This window comes from Cyprinus carpio, unplaced genomic scaffold (genome assembly GCF_018340385.1).
Source record: "Cyprinus carpio isolate SPL01 unplaced genomic scaffold, ASM1834038v1 S000006701, whole genome shotgun sequence".
NCBI lineage: Eukaryota > Metazoa > Chordata > Actinopteri > Cypriniformes > Cyprinidae > Cyprinus > Cyprinus carpio.
Window position 1 is genome coordinate 542,061 of NW_024879310.1, and position 12,723 is coordinate 554,783.

The window sequence follows — 12,723 nt, forward strand, 5'->3', positions numbered from 1 at the left end:
GCCAAGCCATGGTGTGCAATAACAAGGGATCTACAGAGAACGGTCAAAGCCATGCAAATATGCATACATATAATGTATGAGAACTGTAGAGAACATGTCAATAGGGAAACAAAGCCAAATCCCTGACATTTTTGGAAATTTATAAATACTTTCAAAGCTTAGGATACTTATTGACAGTCTTAGGTGCACCTCATTTAAATAAACATAGTCTTAAGATGTTTATCCTAAAATAAACAAGCTGAAAAAATGAGGCCACTGTTGCTCTAACAAGAGCTCTTTATGTGGAAACTGGAAATCAGATATCAATTTGGTTTTGGAAGGTCATATTGAAGGTCTCTGACTTTTGGTTAAATATTTTTACAGTACAGTAGGTCGCAATTTGCTCTCTATTTAATTAAAATGCTATTTAAAAAGCAAGGTATTCAAAAGATCTTGTTTTGTTTGATAGTATGTTCCAAATAGTTTTTGCAGCAATGCCAAGAACCATTTTTGGCTCCCCAAAGACCCTTTCAGTAAACAGTTCTTAAAAGAGCCATGTTTTTCTTAGTAAGAAGAACAGTATATTGACAGTAACTTTTTTTCCACTTTACAGAACGTTTTGTGGAATGGAAAGATTCCACGGATGTTAAAGGTTCTTTGTGGAACCATCAATGTGAATAAAGAACCTTTATTTTTAAGAGTGTAGTATCACTACAGGGCTTCTTATCTAGCTTACCCCAAAAGCCTCCCTTGCTCTGCCAGTGTTGTCAGAAAAAAACAGCATTTTAACCAGAGTTTTGGCTGGTAAACAACAATGATATTAATCTGCCAGCACTAACCAGAGTAAATCATCAGCTCTACCAGTCTTTTCGGCTTGAATATGTCATGATGCAACAACAAAAACATAACTTATAAATAAAAAAGAACCTTAGATGTAATTTGCCACAACACAACAAGTACCTACCTGTATATTTCATACCATCTGCATTGTATTTACAATGTGAGAAGCAAATCAAACAATAGGCTGCGTGCGTCTCCAGTTGCTCCTCTCTCCATTCTGCACATGTAGCCTGTTCTCCTTAATTATGCCATTCCTGTTCGCTCTCCATTTCACTGCCAGGCCATTTGCAGACAGTGGCGGCTGTCTATGTTCACAGCTGTGTTTGATGGTACAGAGCACAAAGCTCACATTGCTTATGGCACAGACAGTCTCTGCAGGTCGCTTGGCCTTGACTTTTAAGCCATTTTGTCAGGCATTGCAAAGCTTATTCAATATTTAACAAAGCTTATGTAAAAATCACTCCATTTTATTTATTATGGAACAGTAGTAATGTCTAACCTAAAATCTATTATTGTCAATAAACACTTTGACACCACGTTTAACTTCCAGTTTGACATTGTCTGCACAATAATAGACATTCAAGCATGGAAAAGCACCAAAGCTGATACCTGTGGATATTTCCTCCAACGTGTAGTCAGTGCAAGTGACATGTTCAGAATGCGCACGCATAGATGGCGTTAGCGCATTAGCATGCCTGTGGTGTTGTGATACTGGCCTTCCTGCTGCCCGCCTCTGGGCAATTAACTTTAATGACAGACAGGCTGGAGGGCTTTCAGAAGGTGCACTGGATAAGTTGATACAGATGCATAAAGACTGCCACTCTATCTATCATCTCATATCTGTTCACTAGGGATCTCATCTCTCCCAGTCTGCTTTTTTTTTCTCTTAGCCCAGATAGAAACCCATTCATCTCAGGCAGAAGTGTATTTGAATGTGAACAGTGGGTTGTGATTGGCTTAGAGAACGCGCTCTGGGAATTTCTGCATTGTCTCTTAAGATGAGAGTTTAAGTCGGAGCATGACGGAACATAACAAGAGATGCAATTTATTCCCGTGCACGGGCTACCACTTGGACAGGGAGATAATGAAGAGCATAGGTCACCGCCGATGACTTTAAAGCCACGGCGCCGGGGCTGAAATGTATTAAATATTGCGAGCGTTATATGCCGCTGCTGTCTGAGGAAATGATATGAGGGGCTTCTAGTCAGAGCGGGAAAGTAATTAGCAATCGGCCGGCGTTTGAAATCACCACATATCAGACTCGTACTGATCAATGACATTAGAACAGCCAGCGGAGAGAAATGTACCGGATAATTCCCTTTCAGAACCTTGTGATGTTTACTCGATATTAATAACTCTGGTGGTATATATGCAACAAATTCCTTGATCTGCCCAGGACCATGAAACAAAAGAGAGGAAAAAATATAATTACAATAATAAAGTGAAGTGATAATCAAAATAATGCATATTGAAAGAGGTGGCCTTGCTGTGTGTTTTGGATTCATTAAAAAGAACCGACTTATAAGCATAATTTGTTCCTGAATCTGACTACATTGGTAGCACAGTATGGTTGTGAATCACACCACACTGTTCCCGCTGTCTGTTTTATTTATCATTAATTCCCTGCTCTTTGGCTGAAAAGCCAATTTTTCTCCATTCAAATGCTTTCTAGAATAAAACACCACTTCTCTCAATTAAAAATGCATTCAGATGAATAACTTTATCATTGTTTCTCTGCACGTTAGGTGACCATCCGTTTGAGTGCGAGTTCTGCGGCAGCTGCTTCCGTGACGAGAGCACACTGAAGGGTCACAAGCGCATCCACACCGGAGAGAAGCCTTATGAATGTAACGGCTGCGGCAAGAAGTTCAGCCTCAAGCACCAGCTGGAGACCCACTACCGTGTCCACACAGGTCAGCTACTTTCATTCTAAAGCTTAAATAGCATTTCACCTCATCTGCACAGACCTGCGGTCCAGCTGATGACCGCTTCACTTTAACAGTGATTCCCAAAGCCGTTGAAGCTCACAGTTTAATAAATACACACTGAAAACACACTGACATGTTCTTCCAAGTTAGAGATCATTGTCACGCCAGCATGGTGCCTTCTAGCAAATATGATATAGTAAAACAAGGCAACAGTTTTATAAAATGATAAATGAATTGGATTACGTTATAAGGCCACAGTTTTACACCGAAGAATTCAGATCTTGACATTTTCAGGTCCACACTAGATTAAATTCCTTGTATAGCCTATATTTTGTTCTGTCATGGTGGCATATTAAATCTTTCGGCTGAGCTGGAATTACAGGCTGATTGCTGCTGCTCTCTGGCCCTCAATAAGGCAGCTGCTAAAGCAAACCTATCAGGAGGCCTGTCAAATAATTGCTGTCTTTGTGTCAAGCGGGGCTGCGGCCACGAGACCGGGCAGGTGAAGATAACAAGAGCAGAAACTCTCGGCTGAAAGGCCACTGCTCCTTCACACAACCAGCCGGAGAATCACTGACATTTACACTTGCTGTCAATGGTGGATCAATACTCGGTTTGCTGTGCTCAGTGGCAGGCAGCACACCCATGGCTCTACACATCTGTCGTTCCCGTCCTGGACAGCAGGTGGCATCTTAACCTCACCTTATCAGACAGGAAGCAGAGCTAGTATGGAAAATCTAGAATCTGTCGCTATCCTGATAATATTTCATCAGTACTGCCCAGTCTTTTTTTTTTTTTCATTGAACATTTTCCGAAAAGTTTTTAAAAACATTTTTTAAGATGAAAAGTATGTTTTAGAAATATCGTGAACGATTAATTATAATAAATATGTCAAATTATCTGATATTTTAAGAGTCCTATTGACACAGTTTTGGTTTGGTTTTCTTTGTGATGTAATTTCATGACTTTAAGAATTTTTTTTTTTTTTAATTAATAAGCAATGAGGCATTTTCATTTATTTTTATTTTTTAAATATTTTTAAACATTTTCTTAAGGAATGGTAAATAAAAGAAACTACTTAAAGGTTTTCTTTTCAAGAATTGCATTGTTTAAAAAAAAAAATTATTATTAATTCAGAAATTAAAAAATGCTCATTATAGCAAAGGTGCAGTTAAGTCACTGTATCTATGAATTACATTTTTATTTATTTATGCAGAAATTTTATTTCAGTATCACTGATATTCTATTACAGTTTTTAATTAGTTTTTACTGTAAATGTACATTTTTATTAGTTGTATTTTGAATTATTTGATTTTATTTATATATTTTCTGATTTTATTAGTTTTTAATTAGTTTTACAGTTTTACATTATTTTTAGAATTTCAATATTTTATTTTCAGCATAGTTAATAGTTTAGATTTACTTACTGAAGCTGAAATAAGATGCTTTTTATATAAATTTTTATTTCATATTTTTTATTTTAACATTAAAATAATGAAATAAAATAAACGTCTTTTTGTGTATTTATTTATTTATTTATTTTACAGTTAATGTTTATTTTAAATAACAAAAATATCTTGTATGATTTTAGTTTTACTTTAATTAACAATAATAACCCTGGAATAAATTCATAGATCCAAACATTATCCATCACATTATAGAAGTAAAATCAGCTGTGATTCCTATTTCATGCTGACTTTAATTAACACAGCTGTTTCTGTCATTTTCACATTATTGGAAGTTTGAAATGTTCTGTACTTGTTCTCTACAGGTGAGAAGCCGTTTGAGTGCAAGCTGTGCCACCAGCGCTCGCGGGACTACTCCGCCATGATTAAACACCTGCGTACCCACAACGGTGCTTCACCCTACCAGTGCACCATCTGCCAGGAGTACTGCCCCAGCCTCTCGTCCATGCAGAAGCACATGAAGGCCCACAAGCCTGAGGACGTGCCCCCAGACTGGAGGATAGAGAAGACCTACCTGTACCTCTGCTACGTTTGAGACAGGGCAACAAAAAAACGGAATGGGAAAGTAGCAAGATACACCCAAGGACAATTCACCTGAAGGTTTGCTTTCAGTCCTGGCCAAAGACGGTGAGAGGGCGTGCTCAGAGTGATTAAATGTGATGTGGATTTTTGTTTGTGACATGCATTTGTGCACATTTTTAGGATGTAACAGCACTCAAAAATGTTTATAAAATGGAAATGTGATATGTGTTAAAGGGATATGAATTTTCAGAAAGTGTGACGAGAATACATATGATTGCATTCCACTCTGTTAATTGGAGAAATTCACTGCATGATCATACTCGTAATGTTTTATTCAGATAAGGATCCCCGCACTTTTTCTCCATGGACAACCCATAAGCCATAGATTTTCGAGACCCCATGAAATCATGATCAGATTTTCATTCCCCATGAAAGTGGTGGGGAATGTCATAGGGATCATCCAGTAGTCTTTAGTTGCATCACAACCATGATTTTAAATGCATATCCGCTAAAGGTCAACCTTTAGAATATGCTAGAAACCTTATAGCTTACACACATGGACTCAAAGCCTCATATTTTGATTTCATAGGGTCTAAATGGAGCTATTATGAGTCTAATAAAAACATGGACCAAAGCTTAAAACTCACACACATGATGAAATAGAGGAGCTGAACACATTAGCGAATTAATTTAGGCGCTTTTTTAGTAAATTGTCCCTTAAGTTCATTATTAGACTCTCTAGTACTCAATTTTCTTTTTTATAAATACATGCGAGGAAATGCACAGAGTTGAACCCATTAGTCATTTTCTTTAAAGCATAATAAAGTGCTTAACAAAACAGCTTTTCTCAGAGGTACATCCAAATTGTGCTGCCAAGCAACTGTAGTGGATGTTCAGGGACATTTATTCAACCTTAAATAACTACACTGTGCACTTTCAGAGTTTCAGAGGCCCATTTTTGTTGTTTTCAGCACCACATTCTGCATTTAGTGCATTTAGACGAAGCCAGAGAGGTGAATCTCTGTAATTTGCTTTCATTTCAGTCACTTTAACACCAAATAATACAGCATGTCAGTTGATTTCATTTTAACTTTCACATGGTAACATGACAATATCACAGTTTTGCAACTGCAGGCATTTTAGTCTAATGAAATGTTAGTATCATACTCAGAAATCAATTTATGAATTAAAAAGAGATTATTTTTTATTATTAAAAACCATAATGCAGTATATGTTTCTCCAGTCTTCTGCTGAGGATACTTTTAGTTAGCTCGCAGTTTTAGTTTGTGTTCTGTCATCTATTTCAACGTTTTACTTGAATTGCCTAATTTTGTTACCTCACATGCTAGATTTATTTTTGTACTAGTCTTTGTCTCTCATTTCCTGCTGAGCTTTGTTTAAAATCTGTACAATGCATTCAGAATACCACATCATCAGTCCCACACAGAATTCGAGAGATCCCGCAATTTTAAGCAAAATTGGAACGTTTGTTCGCAACATTCTATATATCTGCCACTTATGTGTTTATGTTTTGGTCAACTGGTAAATGATTTAGTAAGACTGTAGTACTTTACATTTAAAGTGTTTTACTATTTTTAAATCTATTCTGCACTGCTGGAGTTTTCTTAAAAAAATCAGTAAAGGCGTGGTCACATTTGCAATTGTTTGGCGAATTTCAACAGGCAAAATTACAATACGCACTCGTGGCAATACGTAACTATTTTATGTTCTGGCAAATTTGTGACTAATTGGTGTAAATTTGTTATTTATAGATTTTTGTATTATCTGCTTACACCCCACTGATCGTAAAGTTTATGGGTGGACCTTCATGCTTACTATTTTATTTTTCTAAAAAATAGTCCATTTCCGGAATAAGTCACATCGGTACAAATTCATACAAAATTCTCATAATATTTTTACATTTTCTCATGACGTCGGGTTGGAATCTTTTCAATAGGAATCGACATAATCTGGAATTTCGCATGAGGGCAAAAGATTTACACTTTCTCAGATTTCGCAACAGGTTCAACTTGGTCATGCGAATTTGCCTCATTGACCAACAGAAAGCTGGTTTGAAAATGACTTCTGTGTGAGCCGTGCTTCATCTGCTTATGGCCCACTGACGCTTACGTTAAGGGATGGACCTTCATGCTTATGTTTATTTTCTAAAAATCATGTTTTCATACAAATAACATCTTATGCATTCATACGATATTACCACCTCGGAGTCTTCACAATGTGCAAAATCACAGATCATTACAGTATTGTCAGTGGCCCCCGGGGTGATTTTTTTTTTGTTTTGTTTTTTTTTTGCTGTGAAATTTGGATATTGTAACCACACCTTAAATTCCGTCTGGGTCTGTGAATTATTCAGTGGTATTTTAGCATTGAGCGTCGTAGGCTACTAGTGGTGCATATCTGCCTCTCGGCCATCAGTTTCAGGGCTACCTCTACTCTGCTCTCAGTTTTGCACTAAAGCAAAAGCACATTTTTGTTTTGCTTGTAACTAGCATTTTCATTTATGCCCAATCTCATGTTTCCATTCACTAAAAAAAACAAACAAAAAAAAAACAGCCCGGTTCATTCGTCATTATATTTACACTCCTTTCAATGAAATATATTCAACCTGAAAGGGTAGATGCATACATTCTAGATGACTTCAGAATAGTGATTAGAAAATGTTTAGTTATTAGACACTTGAGGAGATAAACTTGAAACAATGTGAATAAAATGATGTTTTTATGTGAAAATTATTCAAGCAGTAAGTCATCAGAGATGCAGTATTGATGCGTGCAGTTATGTGGGGATGTTCACTAGAGAAAACAAAAACTAATATGTGATTTCCTTTGAAAATAAATCTCTCGACAAGAGCCAAACGCGGCACTTTGATAAAGGGAAGATGTTGTATTTTTGTACGGGGTATTGTGCGACCCGTTCTTTTTTGTTTATTTTGAGTGAGGCAAATATTTTTACAGTATCTTTTGCATTTGTGCTTGTTCTTGATTTGAGTGGAAAGTTGTTTTCTTGTGCTTATTTTACAATGTAAAACATATACAAGTAGTAGATCTATGTAAAAACATATTGTAGTCATTGCTGCTGGGTGTCAGTTCATATGATGATGATGATGATGATGATGATTCCACATTTTGGATATAAAATGACTGTGAGTGAACTAACGCCAAGAGCTGTAGGTCATGGAGCACAAGCGACCTGTAAGACATGAAAAGTAAAGCTGTATCTGTGTGTTTGTATTGTGTTCACCGCTCACTGTAAGATTAGAGTCACCTATACGGTCTGTACTGGTCCTTGTGTGTGCAGTGTGAGTCAATGTGGTCGACTTATTCAGTGTTAAAAACATGCACCGGTTAGCAACAAAGAGGTGCTCTGATAGACACCCTGTAAATGATTTGATACATCTTCTGCCCTGTATTTGTGTCTTTATGCAGAGTCACCTTGATATGAACTGTGCTCTTAGGCAATCAGGGATGCCTTCACTTTACTCACAGAACATCACAGATATCAATTTTAGGATAAACACTACACTTTCTTTGTCATTATGGATACTATGTTTAGTTTTGTAACCCCTTTCAGCTACTTTTTTTTTTGGTTGCCACAAGCAATAAATCTACAGGTCAGCATTTAAGTGAAAACTTGGCATCCCTGCCGCTGTATCACTGTGTTTTACTTTGCTTTCAAACAGGAAGTAGCCATGTCACTCAGTGCGCCCATATCTGTGCCATTGTTACACAAATCATTATTCGGACTGAGGATCTATGTGGGACCAAATGGCCATTTTCGCTCCATTTGCCTTGTTCTAGTGACAAGACCGTATTCTTGGTGTCGAAATGGTTTTACATCTGTCGTGTTTTACTTATTTGTATTGTCTACCTCAGCACCAGTTCTTTGTGTAACTTTTTAAAAGGTGCCCAGTTATTGTTACTTGTTTTTGTGCATACATTTTTGTATTATAGCCTTGTAGGGTTTTTGTTCTTCTCTTATTTCAGCATAGATATGCTGTTTTGAAGCACTGTGTGGTGATTTTGATGCTGCAGATAGAGGTGTAGATTCCTTTTCCCTTCTCTATGTGGGTTCAGACACATCTCTGTATAAGTCAGTGTTCTAAAATAAACTTGTAACAGAAATGTCATGAGACTGGGTATTTCTTCACCTTTCATCGCTTTCTGTGTGAGATTTGTTGGGTTCAGGGGCCTCTGCAAATGTGTTTGATGATTACGCCCTCTAGTGGCAACTTAATGTACTGAAACCAACATTAACAAAAACTTGCCAATTTATTTCCTAATTAGGTACTGTACATATTACTGATAAGGTTAGTGTTATTAGTTTCCATGAACTGTCCATGGGTACCAGTGGACAACATGTCGGTGAATTTAAACCCAAACTATTTTGTGGCAATAAGCAATTTGTCAACAGAAAGCACGTTCATTTAAATAAGCATTGTACATATATGAAAAATGGTGAATAAATCAACAATAACATCAAAAAATTAAGACCTAAATGACCACGTTGTACTTTGAAATACACTGTTAAAATATTTCTACTACTACTACTACTAGAATAATATTGATAATAATAATCAACATGTTACATGGTGTTTCTTTGCAAATAACTAAATTAATTAAAAAAATATATATATTAGATATAAATAATGCTAATCAACCTTCAACCCTGTTAAACTGCTAAAACTTTTCTTTAATTTATCAGAAATATATGTTCATCAGTTGCTAAAATTTGAGTGTAAACTGGTAGCACCTACCTGACATTTTCATTTATGCAAAATGTTCAACTGTTACCCTGGCGCATATATATATATATATATATATTGATTGTTGTAATTTAATTTAGCTATTTATTTAATGTTCATTGCAAATGTTTTCGTTCATAACCAGAGAACTTATGTAAGAGCTGAAAATGTACAATCCACATAAGATGAATGGAAAATAATACTTATAATAATATTTTCTTTCTTTCTTTTTTTTCTTTTTTGGTTAGGCATATTTTCACTGATGATTTGCTTTATGTAAACTTTCTTTACATAATTTACAATTACAGGGATCAAATCTGCTTGTTTGATTGTTTGTTTGTTTGTTTGCTGCTAATGATGGCTTGTATGTGCACTATAGTGATTTCTATTAATGGAATTACTGGTTTTGATGAGTGACGATATTAAGTTATCTGCATACTGCAAATATCTTATTGCTGATGCAATATGAGGAAACCAACCCTTAACAGACAATACAGATTGAGCAATAAATCATGATTACAGGTGGTAAGCCACATATCGAGACATCTACTGTTTTCTGTACACAATACAATAGTTAGACTAAAATAATAAGAATACAGCTTTTTCAAGTGATTTCATAAAGACATCATGTTCAGAACAACAATTCTACAAAGTCTTTCTTAGGTGATATGCCAATCAAATTGTAACCTCATCCCATGTGATTCGCTTAGCTGTTTACCTGTGGAATGGCTTTAAGCCTTGGTGGCTCATTAGGTTTGATGAAAGTAATTAACACTGTCATTAATTAAAACAGATCCTCTATTTAGCCTTTTAATTGGTAAAAAAGCTTGTTTGTTTGGAAAGCAATCAGTGTGACTGAGGCATTAACTAACTGCCAACTATTAACAGGGGAAAGACTGAACAAATGACATATTGTAATGACCTGAGCTGTAACAAGGTCTACAGTGAAAACAGCTTAAGAACACTGCTGAATGGTCCCAAAGGACATTGTTTCACTTGTACCTGCTTTTTCTTCTGTCACAGAAGACTTTGCTTTTGTGCAGCTGACCTTTGAAAAAGCTTTCATCCAACAGATTTAGTTATGCTTAGTTGTGCAGCTGTTTGTGAATGAATTATTCTTTTGAACTAGTTCACCAAATCAGACTGAATTGTCTGCAACTCGAGTCAGCACTTAAGCACTGACTGATCCACAAGTTACTCAAAAATACATTTTGGACATACTTGACAGTCACTCTGACACAAAATAAGCCATTATCCATTTTTTGCCAACTCTTTTTAGCTGTAATTCAGTCAAACACTGAAGTGATAAGTCACTAAAAGTAGGTAAAACGCTGCACAACTAAAGGCTCTAGCACTGAAAGAACTTAACTTGAAATAACTGCAATTGGTAAAGTTGTCATTTTCAGGAACACCAAACAAAAAATAGTTACAGTAATAAATCCAAGATGTTACTGTAACAAGGCCCACCTTCAAAAAAAAACATCAACACAACTCAGGTTCGTTTAAATAAATCCCCAAAATTTATTGATGGCTTTTTATTATTTTTATTATGCAGGACACCTTATACAAGAGTTAACCAAGCAATAGTTGAGCATCAAACCATACCAAACAAATTCACACACACACACACACACAAAAAAAAACATTAAATAAATTCATAATACAAAAACATTGTGATTCACACAATTCATGAAAAGTAAATTACATGCAAAAAATAGCTCAACTCTACGCTAAGCATATAGCGTTCTTGTAAAGTATATATAAACAATGGGGGAAACAACCAAAATACAAAAAAGAAAAGAAAAAAAAGAAAAGAAACTAGCCCACCCAAAGGGCCATTCCCATAGACAAGACTAGAAAATAAACCCAAAACCAAACATTCAAACCAAAAATGAACTGAATCAACAACTGTTGTAACTCAAATTTAAAGTGTCCATTTTATAAATTTTTATCTATGAGTGAAATGGCATTTGAAATGAGAGGGCGGGACTTGATTTCGTCCTTCGGGAATTGATTGGATCGTTGGAAGCTAACAACATGGAGGCAGAGCTGAATGACAGTTTGCAGTTGTGAGGGGATTTCTCTCCACTGGATTCACCGGCGACACCCTAGCATGAAAAACTGTTTTATTTATTGAGGAAGATGACAACGAGGAAAATCAACGGCACAAAACATGCCTAACAGCGCGCAAGAGAGAGAGAGACTGCCTGTATGACTGAGTGTGTCCTCCATCAGGTTAAGTTATATTCATAAAAAAGTAAAAAAATAAAGTTTGCAATGTTCTACGAGTAATGTTGTGGTAATATCCTTTCAACTTTTAAGGGTAGAGTACTCCCCCATGGCTTGCGTCAGCACTGGTCAATTCATTGATTTCCATAAAGTGAAGCATCAGCTTCAGTTTTTCCCTCAGCGTTTTGCCCTCTCGTCACTAGCTCCGCCCTTGCTCAATAGCCCGTGACCAGAAGAGAAGATGAGTCATTTTGAGGGGGAGGGGAGGTTAACGTTTTTTGATTAAAGATTATGAGGCCTCATGAGTTAAAAAAAAAAAAAAAAAGATAATGAAGTGCACAGATAAATTATTAATAATAAACACCGCAGTATTCCATTAAAAATAAGAATTTAAAATTTTGATTTCATGGTGACTTTAACAAGAGCAACAAATGGGCTCCGTAGAGCTAAAACACACACATTTATATACCTTTATTATATATATAAAGACAAACACCACCTATTAAAATATTTTAGTGCTTCACACAAACTCATACCTATGTCAAAGATCCAAAAGATGGCATGTGCAAACCCCTCACACATGAAACAATAGGCTCCATAGAGCTAAATACATGCCTTAAAACACCTTTATTATTCTTCCTAAAACACACACCACATATTAAAACAATTTAAGGTTTCAAATAAACTGTTACCTATCTCCGAGATCCAAGGAAATCCACCTGCGAACCTCTTGCAAACAAACAGTAAAAGTGTCGGCCTATTTCCGCTCCTCTACTGAGGATCCCAAATTTCCAGAGGCAGGGGCAATATCCTCAGGGGACTCAGCACACAATGACCCCAAACGATAAAACTCTACCTCATAATTTCCTTCTGCAACTTCTCCCTGTGCATCAGCCCCAGGTATTCCATCAATTCCACATGTAATTCCACATGTGGCCATCAGCACACTTCTAAGCTCAGTTCTATGTACCTGCCATACTGGGCCATCCCGATTCAC

At 36.3% G+C, this 12,723-nt stretch overlaps 1 protein-coding gene across 1 annotated transcript in view; it reads left to right on the forward strand.

Moving 5' to 3' along the window:
- The window catches only part of LOC109082382 (zinc finger and BTB domain-containing protein 16-A-like), a 50,954-nt gene extending 46,204 nt beyond the window's left edge, over positions 1-4,750 (forward strand). Inside the window, exons 6-7 of the mRNA XM_042755472.1 lie at positions 2,565-2,732; positions 4,519-4,750. Of these exons, the coding sequence (XP_042611406.1) occupies positions 2,565-2,732; positions 4,519-4,748 (398 nt within the window). The 3' untranslated portion in view covers positions 4,749-4,750. The remainder of the gene's footprint in view (positions 1-2,564; positions 2,733-4,518) is intronic.
- The last annotated feature ends 7,973 nt before the right edge of the window (positions 4,751-12,723 follow it).